This window comes from Bubalus kerabau, chromosome 8 (genome assembly GCF_029407905.1).
Source record: "Bubalus kerabau isolate K-KA32 ecotype Philippines breed swamp buffalo chromosome 8, PCC_UOA_SB_1v2, whole genome shotgun sequence".
NCBI classification, from domain to species: domain Eukaryota; kingdom Metazoa; phylum Chordata; class Mammalia; order Artiodactyla; family Bovidae; genus Bubalus; species Bubalus kerabau.
In genome coordinates this window covers 83,817,645-83,844,480 of record NC_073631.1, presented here as the reverse complement: position 1 = coordinate 83,844,480, position 26,836 = coordinate 83,817,645, and the positions used below count along the sequence as shown (strand labels likewise).

At 37.0% G+C, this 26,836-nt stretch overlaps 1 protein-coding gene across 4 annotated transcripts in view; it reads left to right on the top strand.

Moving 5' to 3' along the window:
- SUGCT (succinyl-CoA:glutarate-CoA transferase) overlaps window positions 1-26,836 on the top strand; it is a 768,109-nt gene that overhangs the window by 314,331 nt on the left and 426,942 nt on the right. For all 4 annotated transcript variants that reach the window (XM_055590750.1, XM_055590749.1, XM_055590751.1 and 1 more), the window contains exon 12: window positions 20,835-20,937. In XM_055590750.1, coding sequence (XP_055446725.1) covers window positions 20,835-20,937 — 103 coding nt within the window. The remainder of the gene's footprint in view (window positions 1-20,834; window positions 20,938-26,836) is intronic.

Below are 26,836 nucleotides of genomic sequence, written 5' to 3'. Positions count from 1 at the left end.
AACTTGGTAAGACGAAAAAGGACCATGTATTTTGTTTGTGTGCTACAAAACTTTTCATTTTTCAGTGGGAAAGAGAATGTTTTGATAAAGCACAGTCTACCAATGACTTCTGCCATAAGTAGCAGAATCTACTAACAATTTACGCATGCCTTTTGAAGTTGTTTACTGTATTGTTCAAGAAAACTTACATACTTATTTTAATTGTAACCATATAAAGTGTCTTAAAGCAACATGTACATACAAGAGCTGTGCATTTGAGAAATGTCAATAATATGATAATTGGTATGGGGAGAGAGCAAATTAGCCAAGATGGTGTGTTTAGGTTCTTTTGCCCCACATTTGGTAAATAATGACTTTGTAACAGCTGAGATCATTTATAGCGCTGCACATGCGTATCTTGAGGTTTATGTAACAGCTGAGATCACTTATAGCACTGTGCATGTGCTACACAAGGTACTTCCTTGGCCATGGGTTGTGTGCAGTATGCCTATATGAGCTCCATCCATAAAGCGGCAGGAATTACTGCTGCCTCAGGGCAGTGTCCATTGGGTCAGCCACGAGAGGAGAGAATATAGCGTGAATGTTGCTACGGCTGCTGTGTCGGCCAGGAGAGAAGCTGTGTGTGGTTATGTTGTGCTATGTTATGTCTACTGCTGCAGCTGCTGTGCCAGCCTGAAAAGAACAAATGTGTCTGCATTTCCTATGGCTCCTTGCATCTTCTGGCCTCTAAGCTCGCACCTTGCCTACCCTGGGTTCAACGAACAGTGTGGACAGTGTGAACAGCAATACAGCTGGTGCTATGAACAGGATGAAGAGCAGTACAATTGGTTACCTCATTTTTCTCATGCAATACTAGCAGTTGAATGTGATATTTGCTTATCAAAATACTATTTTCCAGTGTAATAAGACTGCTAAAAAGATTGCATTTAGGATACCTCCTTAAGTAGCCTTTGTTTTTCCCATTTTCAAAGTGTTTCTAAGTCTAAATTGTTCATTCTCTAAGATAGCAGCACCCTAGCATTACTGACTTATCAATGGCACTTTTCATCACCTCCTGAAAACACTCTTCATATTAGAAGACTACGAGTATGATATCCAAATTTAGTAACAAAAGCCTTACAGATAGCTGTGAAAAGAACAGAAGCAGAAAGCAAAGGAGAAAAGGAAAGATTATACCCATTTGAATGCAGAGTTCCAAAGAATAGCAAGGAGAGATAAGAAAGCCTTCCTCAGCAATCAATGCAAAGAAATAGAGGAAAACAACAGAATGGGAAAGACTAGAGATCTCTTCAAGAAAATTAGAGATACCAAGGGAACATTTCATACATTTCTAGCTATCAATAACTTCCTGTGAGTATATTGAAAAAGAAAATAAATTAAAGAATTTCCCTCTCAGAAACATTCTTGAGAATGAGCCAAATTTATAACTTGGCATTGGGAAGTCTATGGGTGAGTGATGGGGTGAATAAGACCTAAATTTTACTTGAGTTATAATGGTTAAATTCAAAATTCCTGTCTCCTTCATATTCCTCTTCCAATATTTTGTTATTTTCCCTTTCTTTTCTTTCTCATCTACATTTAGGTTTGGTTTGTGGCCTAGAGGAAAGTCATGCCAGCACCTTTTCTTTTCCTCCATGTCATGCTCCAGTATAGCTCATAACATAGAACAAGGAATATATTATTAATGCCAGAGATATCTATGGTATGCTTTAAAATATAAACTGTTTAAATTTGTAAAGCAATTAAATTAATACTTAAAGTTAGAGGATTCACTAACCACTTGTTCAACTTAAGTTGTATCTTAGGTTCAGATTCAGTTCAGTTCAGTGGCTCAGTCATGTCCAACTCTTTGTGACCCCGTGGACTATAGCATGCCAGGCATTCCTGTCCATAACCAACTCCTGATGCTTGCTCAAACTCATGTCCATTGAGTTGGTGATGCCATCCAACCATCTTATCCTCTGTCATCTCCTTCTCCTCCTGCCTTCCATCTTTCCCAGGATCAGGATCTTTCCAATGAGTCAGTTCTTCTCATCAGGTGGCCAAAGTATTGGAGATTCAGCTTCAACATCAGTCCTTTCAATGAATATTCAGGACTGATTTCCTTTAGGATAGACTGGTTTGATCTTCTTGCAGTCCAAGGGACTCTCAAGAGTCTTCAGTACCACAGTTCAAAAGCATCAGTTCTTCGGTGCTCAGCTTTCTTTATAGTCCAACTGTCACATCCATACACTACTACTGGAAAAACCATAGCTTTGTCTAGCTGTACCTTTGTTGGCAAAGTAATGCCTCTACTTTTTAATATGCTGTCTAGGTTGGTCATAGCTTTTCTTCCAAGGAGCAAGCATCTTTTAATTTCATGGCTGCCCTCACCATCTGCAGTGATTTGGGAATCTGAAAAATAAAGTCTGTCACTGTTTCCTTTGTTTCCCCATCTATTTGCCATGAAGTGATGAGACTGGATGCCGTAATCTTAGTTTTCTGAATATTGAGCTTTAAGCCAACTTTTTCACTCTCCTCTTTCACTTTCATCAAGAGGTTCTTTAGTTCTTCTTCAAATTCTGCCATAAGGGTGGTGTCATCTGCATATCTGAGGTTATTGATATTTCTCCCAGGAATCTTCATTCCAGTTTGTGCTTCATCCAGCTGACATTTCACGTGGTATACTCTGCATAGAAGTTAAATAAGCAGAGTGGCAACATACAGCCTTGACGTACTCCTTTTCCTATTTGGAACCAGTCTGTTGTTCCATGTCCAGTTCTAACTGTTGCTTCCTGACCTGCATAAAGAGTTCTCAAGAGGCAGGTCAGGTGGTCTGGTATTCCCATCTCTTGAAGAATTTTCCACAGTTTGTTGTGATCTACACAGTAAAGGCATTGGCGTAGTCAATAAAGCAGAAATAGTTGTTTTTCTGAAACTCTCTTTCTTTTTTGATGATCCAGTGAATGTCGGCAATTTGATCTCTGGTTTTGTCTGTCTTTTCTAAATCCAGCTTGGACATCTGGAAGTTCACAGTTCATGTCCTGTTGAAGCCTGTCTTGGAGAATATTGAGCATTACTTTACTAGAGTGTGAGATGAGTGCAATTGTGCAGTAGTTTGAACATTCTTTGGCATCGCCTTTCTTTGGGATTGGAATGAAAACTGACCTTTTCCAGTCCTGTGGCCACTGCTGAGTTTTCCAAATTTGCTGACATATTGAGGGCAGCACTTTCACGGCATCATCTTTAGGATTTGTAGTAGCTCAACTGAAATTCCATCATGTCCACTAGCTTTGTTCTTGGTATTTCCTAAGGCCCACTTAATTTCCAGGATGTTTGGCTCTAGGTGAGTATCACACCATCGTGCTTATGTGGATCATGAAGATCTTTTTTGTATAGTTCTTCTGTGTATTCTTGCCACCTTTTCTTAATATCTTCTGCTTCTGTTAGGTCCTTCCGTTTCTGTCCTTTATTGTGCCCATCTTTGCATGAAATATTCCCTTGGTATCACTAATTTTCTTGAAGAGATCTCTAGTCTTTCCCATTCTGTTGTTTTCCTCTATTTCTTTGCATTGATCACTGAGGAAGGCTTTCTTATCTCTCCTTGCTAGTCTTTGGAACTCTGCATTGAAATGAGTATATATTCCCTTTTTTCTTTTGCCTTTCACTTCTCTTCTTTTCACAGCTATTTGTAAGGCCTCCTCAGACAACCACTTTGCCTTTTTGCATTTCTTTTTCTTGGGAATGGTCTTGATCCCTGCCTCCTGTACAGTGTCAGGAACCTCCATTCATAGTTTTCAAGCACTCTGTCTATCAGATCTAATCCCTTGAATCTATTTGTCACTTCTACTGTATAATCGTAAGGGATTTGATTTAAGTCATACCTGAATGGTCTAGTGATTTTCCCTACTTTCTTCAATTTAAGTCTGAGTTTGGCAATAAGGAGTTCATGATCTGAGCCATAGTCAACTCCCGGTCTTGTTTTTGCTGACTGTATAGATCTTCTCCATCTCTGGCTACAAAGAATATCATCAGTCAGATTTTGGTATTGACCATCTGGTGATGTCCATGTGTAGAGTCTTCTCTTGTGTTGTTGGAAGAGGGTGTTTGCTAAGACTAGTACATTCTCTTGGCAAAACTCTGTTAGCTTTTGCCCTGCTTCATTTTGTACTACAAGGCCAAAGTTTCCTGTTACTCCAGGTATCTCTTGACTTCCTACTTTTGCATTCCAGTCCCCTATAATTAAAAGGACATCTTTTTTCGGCATTAGTTCTAGAAGATCTTGTAGATCTTCACAGAACTGTTCAACTTCAGTTTATTTTGCTTTATTGGTTGTGGCATAAACTTGGATTACTGTGATATTGAATGGTTTGCCTTGGAAATGAACAGAGAACATTGTGTTTTCTTTTGAGGTTGCACCCAAGTACTGCATTTTGGACTCTTGTTGACTGTGAGGGTTACTCCATTTCTTCTAAGGGATTCTTGCCCACAGTAGTACATATAATGCTCATCTGAGTTAAATTTACCCATTCTAGTCCATTTTATCTCACTGATTCCTAAAATGTTGATTTTCACTCTTTCCCTAAAATCAGACCATAATCCAGGGACTTGGATTCCCTAATTTATTAGGGAAATGATCTCTAGAAACAATCACTAAGGAGGAAAGTGAGGCAGAGGACAGTGCAGCCCAGCAAACTCACATGGTGGTGGTGGTGTTCACTTGCTCAGTTATGTCCAACTCTGTGACCTCATAAACTGTAGCATGCCAGGCTTCCCTGTGCTTCACCATATCCAGCGTTTGCTCAAATTTATGTCCATTGCATTGGTGATGCCATCCAACCATCTCATCCTCTGTTGTCCCCTTCTTCTCCTGCCTTCAGTCTTTTCCAGCATCAGGGTCTTTTCCAATGAGTTGGCTCTTTGCATCAGGTGGCCAAAGCATTGGAGCTTCAGCTTCAGCATCAGTCCTTCTGGTGAATATTCAGTGTTGATTTCTTTTAGGATTGACTGGTTTGATCTCCTTGCTGTCCAAGGGACTCTAAAGAGCCTTTTCCAGTATGATGGTTTGAAGACATCAATTCTTCGGCACTCAGCCTTTTTTACTGTCCAGCTTCCACATCCATTGGTGACTAGTGGAAAAACCATAGCTTTGACTATATGGACCTCTGTTGGCAAAGTAATGTCTCTGCTTTTTAATACGCTGTCTAGGTTGGTCATAGTTTTTCTTCCAAGGAACAAATATCTCTTAATTTCATGGCTGCAGTCACCATCCACGGTGATTTTGGAGCCCAAGAAAATAAAGGCTGTCACTGTTTCCATTGTTTCCCCATCTATTTGTCATGAAGTGATGGGACCAGATGCCATGATCTTCATTTTTTGAATGTTGAGTTTTAAGCCAGCTTTTTCACTCTCCTCTTACACCTTCATCAGGAGACTCTACTACACCTTCATCAAGAGACTCTTAATTCCTCTTTGCTTTCTTCCATGGTGTTAGAAAAGCCCACATGTGAAGAATAGGTATAAGCATTTGGGGTAGGCAGCTGTCAGCAGGCTGGAACTGTCCTTAGCTGCTTTAGAACTCATGTTGGTTAAGGGCATGTTGAGTGGGTGTCTACAGCCTCTGCAAATGTTGTTGTCAGAGGGTAAGAAAGACTGAATAGAATCATGGTTAAGATAAGCTGATGCACCAATTAGACTTCTTATCTTTCAGTACCTGCTCCATCCTATTAGTTGTGAGACATTAGGCAAATGTGTGGCTTTCATGGTTTTTTTTTTTTTTTTTTCATTTGTAAATTGGGGTTAATAATAATCCTTACCTCTGTAATTGTTGATAGACTTAAATGAGCAAATGTAGGTAGGGCCTGCAGCAGTTGCCTGGCATATGGCAAACACTTGTTAAATATTCAGTTCAGTTCAGTCACTCAGTCATGTCCAACTCTTTGTGACCCCATGGACTGCAGCACGCCAAGCTTCCCTGTCTATCACCAACTCCCAGAGCCTACTCAAACTCATGTCCATCGCATCAGTGATGCCATCCAACCATCTCCTCCTCTGTCGTCCCCTTCTCCTCCTGCCTTCAGGCTTTCCCAGTATCAGGATCTTTTCCAATGTGTCCATTCTTCGCCTTAGGAGGCAAAGAACTCCAAACGTTTTGGAGTTTCAGCTTTAGCATCAGTCCTTTCAATGAACATTCAGGACTGATTTCCTTCAGGATTAACTGGTTGGATCTCCTTGCAGTCCAAGGGATTCTCAAGAGTCTTCTCCAACACCACAGTTGAAAAGCATCAGTTCTTTGGCACTCAGCGTTCTTTATAGTCCAACTCTCACATCCATACATGACTACTAGAAAAACCATAGCTTTGACTAGATGGACTTTTGTTGGCAAAGTAATGTCTCTGCTTTTTAATATGCTTTCTAGGTTGGTCATAACTCTTTTTCCAAGGAGCAAGCGTCTTTTAATTTCATGGCTGCTATCACCTGCTGCAGTGATTTTGGAGCCCATAAAAATACTGTTTCCATTGATTCCCCATTTGTCATGAAGTGATAGGACTGGTGCCATGATTTTAGTTTACTGAATGTTGAGTTTTACATCAACTTTTTCACTTACCTCTTTCAATTTCATCAAGAGGAACTTTAGTTCTTCACTTTCTGCCATAAGGGTGGTGTCTGCATATCTGCATATCTGAGGTTATTGATACTTCTCCTGGCAATCTTGATTCCAGCTTGTGCTTCATTTTAGTAATCTGGCAAGGTAGCAGTTAGTGAGATGGTAGTTAATTTTTTTGAGTAATAGAGTTCTATTGATGAAGTCTAAGTGTTCAGTCTTATTTGGCAGCGTGTCCTATTGACCTATATTAAGTAACCACAGAAAAACCTTTAAAAAAATCTTGGTTGCTACTAAACCCTGTTTCTCTTTGTGCATTTATTATTTTAGGACGTGTATAAAATTTTAAGAATTTTGTTTAAAATAAAATTGGCTCCATTTAAACCAACTTGATTACTGTCATTACAAGTTTCCACAAATCTGATAATGATAGTATCTAATTATCCACAAATCTGATCAATGACATCCTCTGGACTCTCATTTAAATTCAACAAGAGTAACTACCTTTACTCCCCATGATTGAAACTGAACTTTTTTGTCATATCTTTACTGGCTTCCAATTCACACAATTATTTCATTATGTGATCTGCTATTTTCTCCATCTTATCCAGAAAGATATTTTGAATGACGTTGTTAGAAGCTTTTTTGAAATCCAGGAATACTTTGCCCATTTTATTTCCCTCACAACACTGTTTAGAACCCAATCAAAAAAGAAAACGAGGTTGGCTTGGGATGATTTTCCTCTAGGATAACGATACTGGTTATCTAATACTCATGACTTCCTCCTGTAAGTATTAAAAAAAAAAAGTACTTTAAAGTCCTTCATTCAACAAATATATATGGAGCTCCCATTCTTCCAAGCAACATTTTGAGTCCCAGGGTTACTTTTCCAAGATTCAACATCAAATGAACCAAATCCAGTTTCCTCATATTAAAAAATGGGCAACAATCATGCATCCTTACAAAGTCATTACTATGATTTAGTGAGTTAAGTTATGGAAGCACCTAGCACATGCCAAAGTGAAGAAGGTACTCAATATATAAGTTTCCTTTCTCAGGTTCCAAAAGAGTCATTTAACTCTCTGTTTTAAATGGGTTGAAAATAACTCATTTATCCATTGATCTATCAATCCATCCATCCATTCATCCAGATAGGTGTACATTCAGTCACCTTTCATTACTCACTTCCTTATTTATTAAGGTGATAGAGTGTTGGAGGAAGATGGGAAGAACTTGGATTTTGGAGTTCATAGTATTTATGTTCTAATCCTGGCTCTAACTCTTACTAATGGTGTGATCTTGGCAAGTCACTAAAACCTCTCTGTGCTTCAGGCTCCTCATCTATCAGATGGGAACAATGATAGTATTTATGGTGTAGGATTGTTGTATTAAATGTGTAATCTATGTTAAGTGCTTAAAACAGTGTCTGGCACAAAATATATGTCATATAAATGTCAACTATCAAATGTCAGACTCTGTTCTGGTAAAAAGCTACACCAGAGAGTAAGGCAGACTCACTTCCTGTCCTATAGTACTTAAAGTTAGCGGAGATCACCATATGCTCTATGAAGCCATGAAAAGGCTTTAATCAAATCTGCTTGTTTCTTTTTGTTGTTGTTATTGTTGGTAAGGGTTTGAAAATCTTGAAAAAGAATATGATGAACATTTAGTTCTATTTATATCTTGCCAAATTGTTTCAGCAGTTTTGTTAATGTATATACACAATTAGATATAATTATATGCACATATAATTGTGAGTTCTGTTTTTGCATTTGCTTAAGTTTTTTTGTGTATATTGTATAAAGTGCTTAGTGTGTATTGGCTATATATTTACTTTAAATTGCTCATGTGCTAATCTGTTATATAAATATTCTGCAGTATATGAAGGTATTTTGCAATTCTCTAGACATTTAAGATATATAAAATGTTTTGCTGCTTTGGAAGTCTTTGATTTGGTTATTACTGTACAAATGGAGTCATTCAAACTGAATGAACAGATTTATAGTTTTTATTATTTCTTAACCAGTTGTTTTCAAGAAAATTTGAATTAATTTATAATACCACAGTAGTGTATAACCATTAATTTTTGCTGCTTCTTAGAGTAGCTAATGATACCTAAAATATTTTAGCTTATATTTCTTAAATTTTAAGGGTATTGAGCATGCTTCCCTCTGTTTACTTATTTTCATCTTTCCCCTTTGAATGAAATAGTTCTTTTGTTGATGTGTGGACTATGGATTGCTTAAGTTCTTTACATATACCATACTGAGGGATAGGTAAAGGATGTAGGTGTATATAGCTTATATAAGAAGACTTTCTGGAAAAGCATATCTGTTCTTTTAAAATATTGAAGGACTGTTATCGGGAAGAACATTGCATGAGGCTCCCCAAGATTTGCCAAGGATCAATAGGTGGAAGTTTCCAGGGGCAAATTCTAGGATGTATCTGAACATTTGCTTTAAAATTTATAGTACTAGTTCTCACCTGGAAAGAATCTTAGAATCAGGGAAAGTAGATTAGTGTGAGTGGAAATAGGAAGAATGAGAAATAACAGAAAGATTGGAACACTGGAATTCTTATTAAGAGATTTCCAAATGTGAGGTGAGTTGCTTCTGAAAATACTGTCCTCCCTGGCTAACCATCTTCTCTACTGTATACCTGCCAAATGAGGTTAAATGACCACTTTTCTGGGTTTTAAGAGTTGGAGGAAATTGCCAGTAAAACTCATCCCACCTCTGAGATCCATTTTATAGCCGATAACTTTTTCTTTATGTCATTGTCATGTTAGTGTATTATGTACAGTAAAAATAATGTTCCTTTTCCTAAGGCTATTCATGGAAGAAATCAGATGAGAAAATGGGTAGATTTTTGAAGCAATAGATTTTCATACTTCATTTGAAAATTTCCTTTGTTTAATAAGTTTAAATTAAATTCAGTGTAGATGTATTAAAAACAGGGTTTTGAAACAGGAAAATGAGCAGGATATGGATAAGAGAGGAGCTTCCCTGGTGGCTCAGACTGTAAAGAAACCACCTGCAATGCAGGAGACACAGGTTTGATCCCTTGGTCAAGAAGACCCCCTGAAGAAAGGAATGGCAACCCGCTCCAGTATTCTTGCCTGGAGAATTCCATGGACAGAAGAGCCTGGTGGGCTACAGAGTTGGACACGACTGAGTGACTCACACTAACTATGGATAAGAGAGATGAGGACAAAGAAGACAGAGGTAAAAGTGACAGAGGAGAATAGAGTGAGGAAATTTGGGAAAGCAAACTACCACATATTTCTTTCACACACACACACACACATACAAACCTAGGAGAGATTTCTATGACATTAGAAGCTATTTGAGCTAAGTCGCCTTCTAAAAGTTCAGAAAAACTTATTTTACCTTAAAAAAAAGTTGAGGAAAGTACTGAGATCAAATCCTATGCAATGTTATTTTAAGATTAAAAAATGGAATAAGAAGAAAAATATTTCTATAGGCAGTGAAAACATGCCATAGAGATACGCCTATAAAACAGATAAAAATGAAAAAAAACATTAAAATTGGCTATTTAGGGTCCTTGAGATTGCATATGAATTTTATGCTGGGTTTTCTATTTCTGCAAAAAACATCACTGGGATTTTACTAGGGATTGCATTGAATCTGTAGGTTACTTTGAGTAATTGACATTTTAACAATATTAAGTCTTCGAATCCATGAACATGGGATGTTTCCATTTATTTGTGTCTAATTTCTTTCAGCAATGTTTTGTAATTTTTATACAGTCTTGAAAAGGAAGGAAATATGCTACAATGTGAATGAATCCTGAAGACATTATAAGGCAAATACTGTATGATTCCACTTATAAGAAGTACATAGACCAGTCAAAATGGTAGCCACCAAAAGTATAGTAATTGTTGCCAGGAGATTAGGAGAGAGGGAGGAATGGGGATTCATAATTTAATAGGTATAGAGTTTCAGTTTTTCAAGATGAAAAGAATTTTGGGGACAGATGGCTGTGATGGCCCCACAAAAATGTGACTGTATTTAATGTCACTGAACTGTACACTTAATATGGTTAAGATGGTAAATTTTATGTTATGTGTAGTTTAAAAAAGTAAAATGGGGAAAAAAATTGTGATCCATGAAAATTTTTAAAAATATATTCATATAAAATGGTAAATTATATGCATAAATCAACATTCAGTTCAGTTCAGTCGCTCAGTCATGTCCGACTCTTTGTGACCCCATGAATCACAGCATGCCAGGCCTCCCTGTCCATCACTAATTCCCAGAGTTTACTCAAACTCATGTCTATCAAGTCGGTGATGCCATCCAGCCATCTCATCCTCTGTCGTCTCCTTCTACTCCTGCCCCCAATCCCTCCCAGCATCAGAGTCTTTTCCAATGAGTCAACTTTTCACATGAGGTGGCCAAAGTACTGGAGTTTCAGCTTTAGCATCATTCCTTCCAAATAATCCCAGGGCTGATCTCCTTCAGAATGGACTGGTTGGATCTCCTTGCATTCCAAGAGACTCTCAAGAGTCTTCTCCAACACCACAGTTCAAAAGTATGAATTCTTCGGTGCTCAGCTTCTTCACAGTCCAACTCTCACATCCATACATGACTACCGGAAAAACCATAGCCTTGACTAGACGGACCTTTGTTGGCAAAGTAATGTCTCTGCTTTTCAATATATGACTTACTCTTCACTTAAAATTTGTGCGAAGTGGAACATATTTTGGAACTGTGATCATTAGTATGGATAGGAATTATTAATGAGGCAATAATTAATCTGACTTGTAAGACATAGTGCCTGAGCAGCTTAATAAATGACCTGATGTATTTAGGAGCAAGCTCTATGAAAATTCCATCATGACCCTCCACTAGAAGGCAGTAATAGTAGTCCCTGGATGGATGCTTTCCCCATCTTTTGTGTGGCTTGTGGATTGACATGCAGACAGAGAGTTAGTGAATGCTAGCAGGACAAAAAAAAAGATCTTAAACCATAATTTATCAGTAATATGTAGAGATAAATTCCTAAGAGGAAATAAGGTCTAAGGAAATTACAGGAAATATTAAATCTGTGATTCTGTTTACGGTAGAAACGCAACCAACAAATTCCAGCTGTTTCTCTGTGGGTTATAGAAGTGTCACAGGCCTGTTTGTAGTTACTGCATTGCAGACTCCAGCCTGGTTCTTATGGAATCCCACTGGTTTGGTCTGGGTTTACTCAGATTTGTCCAAAGAGGTATTTCCTATAGGCAATACATTTATGGACTGTAGCCCTGTACCACATTTTTGTTCCTATAATATCTATTCTAGTTTCCTCTTCTTCCTGCCAACAGTTTGCCTCCCCAGAAATGTTAGTATAGTTTTATTTATTTAACAATTATGTAGCACTTGTACCATTACAGTGTTCTGAATACCTTCAAAGTATTAATTCTTCTAATTCCTCCTGAAAAATTTATGAGCTAAATAATACTTCTTAAACCAACATAGAAAGCAAAAACCTTGAAGGACAAGAATTATGATTTGTCCACGTTAAAGTTAATAGTTTCTATGTGAAAAAATAAATACAAGAAGCCAAAAGACAAGCTACAGTTTAGGAGAAGAAATTTGCAATGAGTGTAACTAGTAAAAGATTTGTATGTAGACTATGCAAATATTCATATAAGTCAATAAGGAATGAAAAACAGTTCAACTGAAAAAGGACAAAGGATATGAAGAGGAAAGAACCAAAAGAAGAAAAAAAGTCTATGAAAAGACGTTTAGTTTCTCCAGCTGGGAAATAATACAACTTAAAATAACCGTGAGATTCCAGTCTACCTCTATGTGGTTGACAAAAGTTGCATCTGACAGTAACAAAAATTGGTGAGAATATGGTAGAAGCAGAAATTGACATCAACCACATTGAAGAGCAATTTGGCAAAATCTAAGGCAGCTGACAATGTGCCTACTTTATGACTCAGCATTTCTTGTGCATATTTTATGACTCAGCAGTTCTATCTCTGTGTATATATTGTAGGTAATCCATCCCATAAGAACAGAGAAATGTGTAAGGTTCTATTGAAGCATTGTGTACAACAGTAATAAATTGGATACAATGGATCATTAATATGAGAAAAGATAAATTGTGGAATATTCATACAGGCATGTGCCCAGTGGGTAAAATGAATGAGCCAAGTCTATATGCACACACATGTATAGATCTTGAAATTAAAATGTTCAATCAAATTGCAGTATACAGGTTAAAAATACACAACATGATAGTTTATAATGCCTGTGGTGGATTTGTTCAAATAGACACACACATATATAATATGAGTGCAGTAACATGAGCAGAGAGATGCACAAAATCTAGGATAATGGTTACTTTTGATGTGAATAAAAAGGGGAATAAAGTCAAGGAGAGGTACAAAAGGGGCTTTGTGTTTGTAAGATTTTGTTTCTTAAAAATATGAAGCAAATATGCTAAGATGTTATTAAAAATGTGAGTGGGTAAGGGCATATAAATATTTATGTTATTTTATTTTCTATACTTTTCTACTCCTGTACTTTTGGGCATATTTGAAATATTTCACAACAGTAAAATATAAAAACTAAATTTAATAATTTAAAAACTAACTCTAGTGGATAATACTCCTAAATTTCCTTTTAAAAATCTCTGGTGATGTTGGGGGGTATTCCTTGGTGGTCCAGTAGTTAGGACTCTGTGTTTCCACTGCAGGGAGCCTGAGTTTGATTCCTGGTTGGGAACTAAGATCCTGTATGCCACACGGTGTGGCACCTCCTTCCCCCCAAAAAAAGACATTGAGGAAAATAGTACTTGGAGAAGAATACTTCAGAAACAACCATAATTTAAAAACATCTTTGGAAAGCTTTGCTATGATATTCAGATAAACTCATTCAAAAACTTTTATGTTATATGGATGTTTGGTGCATGCGTGCTGGGTCTCTTGTCGTGTTTGATTCTCTGTGATGCTATGGTCCTCCAGGCTCCTCTGCACATGGCACCAGGCACATGCACCAGATAAGAATACTAGAGTGGGTTGCCATGTCCTCCTCCAGGCAATCTTCCCGACCCAGGGATCCAAACCCTTGTCTCTTATGCCTATTGTATTGGCAGGTGGGTTCTTTACCAGCAGCGCCACCGGGGAAGCTCTTTGTAAAGTTTTGTATTCAGTTTTCACCGGCTTACAAAATAACACATTTTGTAATTCTCCGATGTTTTTGTTATCTCTGCAAGATATTTATTTAGCTTTTTAGGTTTTCTCCCAAACTATTTTGAATTTAAAAGCACAGTTTTCTGGGTCTAGCCGTCTGTGTATCAAGAAGGTGGTGTGCTAAGAGAGATTTCCACTATTCTGGAGAGCCACCTTCATGGTCTAATAGGGAAATCCACCAATTTTGTGTGTGTGTGTGTGTGTGTGTAAGGGGATGGAACTAATATGTGAAAATTTAAAAGATTAATGGATTTTAGGTTTCAGATGTATAAACATCTAAATTTATTTTCAGAAGTCTGTAGTTGGTAAGTCCATGATTCTACCATAGAGATAGTATAGCAAAAAGACAGGTATACATTTCTACTTATGCATAAAGATACAAAACTTTTTAGTAAGTTGATTCATATTTCCAATTATATGAAGAAATCATTGTGTGAATTAAAGAATGCTTTTGTAACATAAAGCCATTTTCTAATATGTTCGTATCTTACATTTGAATCTTGTGGTTCTCTGGATAACATAGAAAGTCCCTAAATTGAAACATTACAAGCTAATGTGACTGAGGTGAAACCTTGGGTAGTTGTCAGTTAACCCTAGATAGATGGTGAATTGTGACCTGCCCTTACTGGTTAGCCTTGCTTTGATTGTTTTTTATAAAAGTTTCCATGTCCTCCAAGAGTCACATAACCGGAGCAATAAGATGTTTGCCCGAGTTGTTTTTTAGGAACTTGGAGTCAGCTGTGACCACTTCCAGCTTGAGATCACTGAGATGAGTTAAGACCTCTGATCCTCTCTCTGGACATGTGCAGATATCGGCTCTGTGACCTTTTGATGTCTGACGGCCAGAATCTCCACCCTCATAGCAGGCTAGTGCTGCTATTCTCTGAGCACGTCTCTGACAAAGAAGCCTGTGGCTTGGTTGCATCTGCTCAGAACAACAACCACCTTCCTTTTTTTCGTATCTGCAATTACATTTCTCCATCCTGCTCCCTGGAGAAGGCAATGGCAACCCACTGCAGTACACTTGCCTGGAAAATCCCATGGACGGAGGAGCCTGGTGGGCTGCAGTCCATGGGGTCGCTAAGAGTCGGACATGACTGAGCGACTTCACTTTCACTTTTCACTTTCATTCATTGGAGAAGGCAATGGCAACCCACTCCAGTGTTCTTGCCTGGAGAATGCCAGGGATGGGGGAGCCTGGTGGGCTGCCGTCTCTGGGGGTCACACAGAGTCAGACACGACTGAAGTGACTTAGCAGCAGCAGAATGCTGCTCCCCATGCCTCAGTTTTTATCCCTTAAATATCCCCAACCCCTTGGCCTTCAGGGAGACAGATCTGAGACTTTTCCCCTGTCTCCTGACCTGGGTGCTTTCGGAAGAAGCCCTTTCTCTTGCTGTGCACCAGGCAAATAAACAAACTCTTATTATTCCCAAAGAGTCATATATTCATTCATTCAGCAAATGTTGAGTGCCAACTATATTTTAAGTGATGGAGCTATAACAGCCAAGAAGCAGTCTGGTTTTCTAGTATGCAAGGAGGTAATGATCTTGGGGAAGAAAGCAGTTGGATGGATTTGAGACATCTAAAATTTGTGATTTATGGAAAGGAAGAAATTGGAGGCAGTAAGTTTTATTGTTTAATTAATTAATTAATTGGCTGTATTGCCTTTTCCTTGAGGTACATGAGCTTTTCACTGTGGCACATGGGATCTTCTCTCCAGTTGCAATGCCCAGGCTTCTCATTGCAGTGCTTGGGTTTCTCTAGTTGTGGTGCACGGACTCTTTAGTTGTGGTGCATAGGCTCAGTAGCCCTGCAGCATGTAAGATCTTAGTTCCCCGACCAAGAATTGAACCTGTGTCCCCTGCACTGGAAGGCAGATTCTTAACTACTAAACCACCAGGGAAGTCCCTGGAGGCAGTAAGTTTTTAATCAATTATTGCCATAGACCGTGTGTTATGAATCAAAGGCCTGGATAGTGATAGTAATAGTGGGAATAGAGGAAAAAGGTTAAATTTTGAAAAGTTGATTCTTCAGTACAACTATATATAAATTATAAGAAATGATGAAAAGACAAAGTTCAGATTTAGCCAAGGGTTTGAGTTCAGGCAAAGTGGAATATTAGGTTTATGGGGAAAATGGAGGTTGAATCATCCATGGGCAAGTCATGTTTATAGGGGTAATACTGCAGCTGAGTGGAAATATTCTGTGGTAACCAGAAAAGGAGAACTGAAGCAAGATCAGGACTAGAAATATGAATTTAGATATCATCTGCATAGCAATAACAAGATTCCTTAAGTGCATAAAAGAAAATGGAAGACTATTGGGACTAGAAGGAAAAAGTGAAAGAATTAATAAAAGAAACAGAAATGGCCAAAGAGCTATTAATAATCCAAAAAGGTATTGTATCATAGGAGTTAAATACAGGATAGATCCACAGCATCAGATACTGCACAGAAAGCAAGCAGGATGAGGACTGTGGGAAGAATATTGGGTCTGTCAAGTGGTCACTGTCGACCCTTGGAGACTGGGTAACAAAAGGTGTTGATGACCAAGTCAGACTTCAGAGGCTCAAGCAGTAATGATAGATTGAAAGCAAAGCAGATAAATAGCATAGTAACAAAAAGGTGTAAGAATGTCTGGAAAACTTATTTTTCCAATTGAAAACTTGCTTCTGGTTGACAATAATATGGAGGATACTGATGAGGTAGATTTAAGAAGCATCAGGGGTAGACAGCATGGGGCCTCCTGTCAAGTTTCTTTTTCTCTAAACTCATCCGTCTCCTTCTGTTCTCAGTATCAATGTTGATTTTGTCAGTCCCCTAATGAAAGACCTCTCTGGGTTCCTCTTTGCCAGTGTAAATGCAATATCCTTAGCAGAGCTCCTGAGGTGCCTCATACTTTGGTTCTAACCTCCCTTTTCCATTTCATCTTCTGCTACTCAAGACACAGGAGATTTCAGATTCTTTCCAGACTGGGTCTTTGTACACCTTGATCTTTCTGCCTGAAGATTCTTATTCCCATCTTTCACATGGAAAATTCTAACTCATCCTTCAACACCTGGCTCAAGTGTCACCTCATTTTTGAACCCTTTGTGACTCACCCAGGCCCTGTGCAGGTCTCCCTCTTTGGTGCTTCAGCTGGAAGTTATTCATTCATATTTTTGTCTCAGCATCCTGCACTGTAATTCATAAATTTTCATAACTGTGTTCTCCATTAGACAATGTGGTCTCTGGATACAATGACTTTCTATTTTATTGTTGTAATCCCCATGACTGGCACACAACAAACATGTGAAAAGCATAGGAATGAATGAGTATTCATGTAAAGAGATTTGCCTTGAGGTATATTGGATGAAAGTGAAGAAGCATCTTAGTGCTAAGTGAAATAAGCCAGACACAGGAATACAGATACTGTGTGATCTCACTCATTTATGTGTGGAATCTAAAAAAAGTTGAACCCATAGAACCGGAGTGTAGAATGCTGGTTGCCAGGGGATATGGTGTGGGGGAAATGAGGAGATACTGGTCAAAGGGAATAAACTGTCAGCTAAAAGATGAAAAATTCTGAGCTCTAATATACAATATGGTTATTATAGGTAATAATACTATATCAAATACTCAAAACAAATAAGTGTTCTAACCACATACACTGAAATGATAACTGTGAGGTGATGGATCCATTGATTGACTTGATTTTGGTAATCATTTTGTAATGTATACGTATTTTAAAATCATCACATTGTTCTCCTTAAAAAATCCTATTATACAAACTATTATACAAATCAAATATATGTGATTTTTATTTGTTAGTTATATCTCTAAAACATTGGGGGGGGGAAGCTATATGAATTTGAACAGGTTAATTTTTATGAATCTGAGTTTCCTTTTGATCAAAGGAGAATAATACTTACCTTATAATGTGCTTGTGAGGATAAAATCGATAAGATATAGATCAAACAATTAATGACCAGCATTTTTTAATAATTTCCTTAATGAGTAATAATTAAATATTAATTAATGAAATAATCACCATTTGCTATAACAATTATTAATAATAATTTACTGATTATTTCCAAATCTTACCTTCGTGGCATGGATCTCTTACTAGTTGCTCTGTGGTCTTGAATTTGGCTGCAACTTTAGTCCAGTCTCTAAAGAGAAGAATTCGGGTTTGTTTTATAGGTTAAATTTTGATGTTAAGAAATTTAAACTCGTCTTCCTAAATGGTGTAATCTGATTAACAGTAACCATTTGGCATCAAGTGAATTCAACAGAAATGTAGAATTAAATATATGGGTTGGTTTATTAAGTTCACAATTAAGTCTGAATTGTTTTATGAGTCTCCAGATAACTTCCCAGAGGAGGCCCCTAGCTTCGGGTCCAGATCCAAGGACACCCTTCTTGTCTTAGCTCAGGATTGTGTTGTCCTGAGTGATTTAAATCAGCTCTTTCCATTTTTTTTTAAGCAAAATTTTTGTGGTTCATAAAAACATGTTTACAGGTTTTTTTTTTTTTTTTTTTTTTTGCATAGATAAAGGAAAGGATTCTACATCAGATTTAGATCAAGAGATAGATTTTCAGAAGAAAATGATGGGTATGTCCTCTGGGAGTAGTGGAATGCAGTGATGTTTGGTCTCTGATTGAGTTTAAGGCTTTTGTGAACACGTCCACGCCCACACCCACGCAAATGCACAAACAGTGGTCACACTTCAGCTCCAGACGCTGCATTTCTCTCCAGCCTCACATCCAGAGTGCATCCGATGTTTTCCATAACGTGAAATAAATCCCTCTCTTTTGCTCAGTGGTGAAAAGCTTATATAAATACTGAAACTTCAAATATTCCCCTGAGTTTTTGTTGGCAAGTCTGCAGCTACGGGTTTGTTTAGATATTGACATGCTTTTTCTGCGTGTATCTTTCAGGCCACTTGGGTGAGTTCAGTGGTGATAAATTCATTTGTCTTGAAAATGTACCATACTAACCATTATAACACTCTGTTTATTAACACTTAAATAATTGATACCCTGATTGGAAAGGTTCCAGGTTCAAAGTACCACTTCTATTCTTTCAACATATATCATTTTGGTGAAATCTATCTATCTATATATCTTAGGAAACCTTGGCCAGGAGATGACTTTAACAGTCATTGAGCAGAAAACATGGATGTGAAGAATCCACTAATTCAAGACATTTAATCTTGCGTTGTGGTGTTCCCATGACAGGATATCTTTCAGTACTTAGAAGTGAGAAATTTTATTATGTATTAAATAGGGATAGTTAACATTATTGGGCCATAATTAATGTGTGTAGTGAAACGTCTTTATCATAATGGAGAAGAAAAGGAAGGCAATATTTTTGGAGGCAGTAATCAATGCCTGGGCTTTCCAGGTGTCTCAGTGGTAAGAATCTGCCTGCAAGTGCAGGAGACAAGTGCAGGTTTGATACCTAGGTCAGAAGATCCCCTGGAGAAGAAAATGGCAGCCCACTCCAGTATTCTTGCCTGGGAAAACCCATGGACAGAGGAGCCTGGTGGGCTACAGTCCACGGGGTCACAAAAGTCCAACAAAGAGTCAGATTTAGTGACTAAAACAACAACAACAACAACAATCAATGCCTGGCGTATAGTAGGCACTCCTTAGATGGTTGTAAAACAAGTGGATGTATAGATAGGATTAATTACATTCCTAGTGAAATGTAATCCTACCTTCATTAAAAAATTTTATTAGATCCTATATGAAAATTTATGATTGAACACAATTGTTCATATTTTGTCTTTCAGAGACTACATTAATTCAGTCTTTTTCTTTTTATCTGTTAGATGGCAATAAAAGAAGTATGGTTAAAATATTGATACTGTATTTATCCTTTTTTTAAATAATGGAAGAAATCAATTTCTTTGACAAATTCCCATAGAATCTACTGCTCTGAGATTAGCTATGTCTAAAAGAGTTGAATAGAAGCCCATGAATATTAAATATTTCTACATTTCCAGTAGTTCTTCCATATTGATGAAGCATTAATACTTTAATACTTCAATATGTGCTGCTAATAATTCACTACAGCTAACTCTTTAAAAAAATCCCTTTTAACCTATATTATTACTTAACTAAAAAAAGTTTACTATTTTAACAGCTAACAGTTCTAAAATTCTTCATATATTATGAACTATGAGTGTTGCATTGTCTTTGAGGATCCAAGTTTTTTTCCTGTATTCACTGTCTTAACAGAAAACCAAAAGATGATATATTTCATTAATGAAGTAGGTCCCCTTCCCTTAAGACCTATTAGAGGAAAAAGGACATCAGGTAAGTTTTTGTGTCTGAGAAGTCTAATTCTAAGTTATAGTAGAAACAAACAGAGGTAAAGGGCTTGGATGAATTTAGATACTAGTCTTTGCATGTCTCCATTTGCTCTGATCAGTAAGCCACAGTGCAAGTAACTAAATAGTTAAGGTATTTTTTTTTTTTAGGCCAGTGGTTGTGCCTATTAATTCTGATGTGCCTTACATATAATGTAGATAAAACATATAGCTTTCTTTAAAAATAGATTCACTGGTTTATTTTTTGTTTTGAGGAATAATTTAGCATATCTGTGTCTATCTTAACTTCATATACTATTCCTGAGATCTAAAAAACCACTTTGTAAATGACATTATGCTCAAAACTGCAGTAATATTATATTATCATTATTAAATTCATCAAGTGCTCAATACCACATTTGAAGCTCAGTTAATACAAAAGCTCATTTTATACCTAATCTTTCTTCTCTGAGGGACTCTCTGTCAAAAAGTTCATAGGGGAAGAAATAGGAGGAATTTCAACTCTATGGTGGGTTTTTAAACAAGGGGACTTGAGTGACTATTCTTATTGCTTGCAGGGCAACTCAAATTGTTTCATGTTGGCAACATTCTGTCAAAACTAGGCACAAGGAAAGTTAAAGAAACATATTTTTGTCATTATCAGTTGCTTTCAAAGAGGGCTATATGAGAAAAAACGTTGTGTTCTTTAAGTATAAAGGTGCATCTGTTTTTTAATCTGTTCCTAGGTTTAAAGAAGAAATGACCAGCAAGTGGTTACAGCTCTTTGAAGGAAGTGGAGTCCCGTATGGCCCGATTAACAACATGAAGAATGTGTTTGCAGAACCCCAGGTTTGTTTTTTGAAATTTTTAGTATGTTTTGGTTAAAAACACAAGAATTTACCTCTTTTTTGTATCCAGACTGATTCATATAAATGTACATTAGCCATTGGTCTTGAAAAGTCATATCATATGATTTTTTATTCTAGGTTAAATTATGCATCTGAAATAAAAAATAATCAGAATTTGGAACTGGCTGTCTACAATTATACGTTTATACCAATTAGATCTAACATATTTCTCCAGCAGTCACTACATGACATTTTCAAGGTCAGAGCATTTGTTTTTTTTCCTGAAAAATGGAATAAAAACAATTGAGAGTTGGGATCAGGCACTCAGAGATCATTCTCTGCAGGAAGAAGTAAGAGTAAGAAATGTGTAATTTTCAGTCACAGTCCCCCTCTCACCATATGGCTATTTTAAAATGGACAGAGAAGTCATCATTAATTTTGCTGATTAGAGACATCTATATGCTTTGAATAATGTGCAATATTCATGAAGAAGAAATAAAATTGAATAGAGATTCATGCTGTACATTGTTTACAGACTCCTTGAGTTTCAGAAATTGGGATCATCTGAAAAAATATTTCTTCTATAACACTGTTCAAATGATTATTTTGAGATAAGGTCAGAATAATAAGTTTTGATGTTATTTAATCAGCCTCACTGAAAGCAATTTACCATTGCTCAAATTCACATATTAATCCCATAATGTAGAGGAGCTCCCTTTTTCTGTGAAACTTTCACTGTGATTATTCATGTATCTTGTCAGCTTGCAACATTTCAAAATTATAGTATTTCTCTTCATTTTTTTCATTCTTATAATGGTAGATTTTTCTTTGAAATAAGTTGCTGAAAATGGAATACACCTTTTAAGGGAGAAAACTGACCTAACTAACTTTGGTACCTTTGTCTTACACAAATATCTGTTTAAAGGAAAATTGAAATGTATTCAAATCAATGATTTCAGTATTTACTGGAAGAAAAAAAACAAAGGTGATTAATGCAGGAATTCTGCTGTGCTATTTTTTTGGCCAAGATGGTGATTATGGAAAGGCTTTTTTCCTAGTGAAAGAATGGTCAATAAAAATTGGAGGAAAGGGAGTCCTCTTGATATGGACTGAGTCTTTGTTAAGGGGTCCCCACTACACTACATTGGTGGTGGATGCCGGTGATTCCTTGTGATGAGGTAGCAGTGTGTATACCCTGAATATAACAGACCAGAGGGGCAGTTATCTCACTTCATAAGTTTGAATGAGGCCAAGCTTTGGCTTTAAGCTGTTGTAGAGGAATGGGTGGGTTTTACCATTATTCCCCTGCTTTCAAGTAGAACTGAGGTGTGTAGGGCTTCCTGTGTAACTCAATTTAAGGGTACATTTTTGTAGAGATGATTCCTGAGAGTTCTTCTATCAGCATTTCTGTTGGCTCCCCCTGTGTTTCATTAGGAATAAAGGCTCCAAAGCAGGAATGTTATTTTAAAAATTATTAGATATTTTCAAGGACTACTTATTTTTTAGGCTTTGATAAACAAGGATCTAAGGTCCCACACTTAAAACTGTTCACTTTGTGGCTGGCTCAAATTGAACTTTGGGTAAATAGGATTTTCATTCTCAATTTTCCCTTTCATTTTTGGATCGGAACTCCTTTGGACCTACAGGAAGTTTGTAGTATTGGTCTGTGGCTTATTTTTAGCACTGAAACAAAATTTCAAATAGAGAATATAATATATCCTAAGTCAGGATACCAATTTTTTCTGCTCCCTCAAAAGTCTCTGAAAAATACCTTCTTATCCACCAAAACCAAATTCTAATTGTTACAGTTCTAGCATGAAAAGTTCTTAATCATACAGCTATGGTTATTGACAGTCATACTCTAGTTGCAAGAATAGAGTTGGTTTCTTTTATACATAATTTCATTCTTCTTTGGAATTTAAATACCAAAATCTGTGTATAAAAGTATCTGGAGTTTTAGAAAGACTAGAGAACAGTGTAGTATTAATGCATTTTAAATATGAGCGAAGATTACTATGACAATTGTATGTAGGACTGTTTGGCACAAGAAAAAAAGGTATCTCTTTTCCCATGCCTGGAAGTGTTCGGCTATTTTAGAAGGATTCTCTATCATTAGGTATTTTGATATGACTGTAGAAGATGAAAAAAACAGGGAGTTAAAAAATTTTTGTATATCCAGTTTTTTAAGGAATCTCCATACTGTTCTCCATAGTGGCTGTACTAGTTTGCATCCCCACCAACAGTGTAAGTTTTGTCCGTACCCTTTCCAGCATTTATTGTTTGTAGACTTTTGGATAGCAGCCATTCTGACTGGCGTGAGATGGTACCTCATTGTGGTTTTGATTTGCATTTCTCTGATAATGAGTGACTGATGGTAGGAATGCAAACTAGAATATCCACTATGGAGAACAGTGTGGAGATTCCTTAAAAAACTGGAAATAGAACTGCCATATGACCCAGCAATCCCACTGCTGGGCATACACACCGAGGAAACCAGAAGGGAAAGAGACACGTGTACCCCAATGTTCATCGCAGCACTGTTTACAATAGCCAGGATGTGGAAGCAACTTAGATGTCCATCAGCAGACAAATGGATAAGAAAGCTGTGGTACATATACACAATGGACTATTACTCAGCTATTAAAAAGAATGCATTTGAATCAGTTCTAATGAGGTGGAGGAAACTGGAGCCTATTGTACAGAGTGAAGTAAGTCAGAAAGAAAAATACCAAGACAGTATATTAATGCATATATATGGAATTTAGAAAGATGGTAATGATGACCCAATATGGGAGACAGCAAAAGAAACACAGATATAAAGAACAGACTTTTGGACTCTGTGGAAGAAGGTGAGGGTGGGGTGATTTGAGAGAATAGCATTGAAACATGTGTATTACCATATGTGAAATGGATCGCCAGTCCAGGTTCAATGCATGAGACAGGGTGCTCAGGGATAGTGCACTGGGATGATCCTGAGGGATGGGATGGGGAGGAAGGTGGGAGGGAGGCGTTCAGGATGGGGAACACACGTACACCCATGGCTGATTCATATCAATGTATGGCAAAAACCACTACAATATTGTAAAGTAATTAGTCTTCAATTAAAATAAATAAATAAAATTTAAAAATTTTGATAAAATAAATTATTAAAGAAAACATACCTTAAGAGAATATCTAAAAAGGAAATATTCTGAAAGTTCATTTAACAAACCTTTTTATTGTATTCAACATTTACTATGTACCAGATGCTAGGGATTTAGCATGAATTTAGTAATTCTTTTACTTTCTGAAAAATAAATTATAAGTTGACTTAAGCAGCAAATACCCAGTAAAATTTCACTGATGCATGAATCAGGGGATGAATGAGTTGGTTAACTTTGTAAAGTATAGGTTTCCAAATAATCAAGTGGCTACTATCCCCCCTGTGTGGGACTGACTGACTCTTATATGTGGAGCTGGCTGAGAAGCCTTTGAAACTCCAGGGACTAAGCATAATACAATAGCTAAGACCATGGAATCAGAAGTGTTGAGAAGTTTTATAAGATTTCTAGGCTTCAGTTTCCTCAATGCTTAAGTAATGAAATAGAACCTTTTCTCGATACTGTAAAGTTAAATGGGATAATGTTTATCAAAGTCACATAGTAGGGATTGTTAAATGGTAAATGTTCAGTAAAAAGTAATAGCTCTGGTTATGGTGCCCTTCACAGTTATATTTTACTAAAAGATATCTTTTACTTATCATCATGTAGTGGATAAAGGCAAATCCAGTATAGCGGTGAGGATGGGGATCATCAGCTTGACATCAAGCTCTAACTAATATCCTTTTAAGGAAATGCATCCGCAAACTTTGTGCCAAGAAGTTCTCAGCCCATCATTTTTCTGATTACTGAAAATCTTTTTGTTTTCCATTTTCTATAAAAGTATGATTTCCGTTCAAGGTGTCCTCCCTTGTTTTTCCCCTGATGAGCTGTGGAGTTTCTTGGCCCCCAGTATATGGAACTGGCCACTCCTGTTCGGATGTGGGACCGCGCCACTGGCGCCGGGGGCCCAGCTCTCCATGTGCGCCTGGCCAGCACAGCTGCTAGTACAACTGAAAATTGATTTGGGTGAAGTACAAGGCCTGGAACATGGCGCAGGAAGTGAAACTTTGATGAAGTGAAAAGGGGTATGTCTAACCAAAAAAAAAAAAAAAAAAAAAAAATAGAAGCATCAAAGAGCAGGAGAGAATTTTTTGTGAACCTACTTATCAAGTGGACCATTTATATTTCATCTCTGGTTTGAACATGGTAGACAAGTTTACTTAATGGTTGAAATTATTCCTAACCAAAATAATGTCTTCATAGTCTCATGCTCTAAGAAAACTTGCCATTTGACTCAATTGAAACTACAAATGATTTTTTCCTTGGATAGATGCAAGGTTGTCTACCTTTTATCCTCTGATTATATGCTGCAGTCCTTTGCATAGTTAAAATGATCCTGCAGGCATCCACTGTTAAGTCAATCAAGAATACTACAGGGGGTTTTGGTCTGCATTTACTGATAGCTCTGAGAAGTTTTGATCCAAAACCCTTTTAGTGGGAGTTTTATTGTTTTTTTCTCCCTCAGAGATACATTATCTGAGGAAAACTCTGTGCATTATAGAAGTATAATATAGATTATCTGCATATAGATTTTAATAGTCAGGTTTCCAAGTGCTTTCTTAAAATACCTTTTTACTCAGGCCAAGATTGTGCAGTACATTAAAAGAATTCTTAAAAAGCTTAAAAATCTTACTAGATGACCTCAGTATGGTCCTATTTAACATACCCTTGGGAACATGTGCATGAAATACATTGTGGTTTGAGGTTTTCCAACCCAAATAAACTTAAAAGAAAATGTAGCTTTTAATAGAAACTATTCAAATTCCTGCAAAAATAGGTATGGATCTCACCACTGAGAGGATTTAAAAGCATTATTATCTACTATGAGAATCAAAAGAGAATTTGTTACCCTGCTTTTTCTATTTTGCTCAAGACCGTATATTTGGTGGTTCTAGTGTATGACCATTTTTGAATGAACTGCTCAATTAAAAAAATATATATATATATATGAATAATTGAACCTCTGATGAATATTTTTATTTCTCTTTGATGCCATGACCTGTGAGTGGGAAAGAAAGGGCAAAGGGTGTCGCAAAACTGGTGTTATTTAAAAGAGTCTTCATATTTGTACCACACAAGTTGAAGACATCAGGTGTAAGACATCACCCTAAAGCATCACTTCTGAGAACTATTGGGAGGGAATATCAGAACTGAAATATCACAGCTGGCCCTGATTTTAACTGGTGCCAAACACCTGCAGGCCCTAAAAGGATACCAAAACAAAACCCCACCCTGTGGCAGCAAGCCAGCCCTTAACAACCCTTCCTTAACTTTGCATCACCATCAAAACTAATTTAACATTTTCTACAGAAACCTTATTCTTCCTGTCCCAGAAGGCCATTACAACTCCTTTAGCCAATCTTTCATATGGGATAAATATGTCATAGAAACAAACAGAGTGAAGTCTTGAAATATTTGATCACTTAAAAATTATCTGTTGTTTTCATATCATTATTTGTGGAAGCCTGTGAAGTTGGAGGCTTTATTAATCTCTAGGTTAGCTCATAGTCTCTAAGTGATTTTGTTTTAGCACATTTTGGCAAAATATCTGAGCATCTGGGGGAAAAATCCTTCAATATTCGTATAGTAAGTGTCAGAAGCTCCCCAAAATACAGAGCTATTTGTCAAGCCCTTTCTACCTTATACACACAGGCATGCATGTGCACACAAGAACACACATACACACATGCACCGCTGATGCATTTCAAAGATTGCTTTTTGAATGCCATTCATTAGTTGCATAGCCCTGAGAGGGTTATA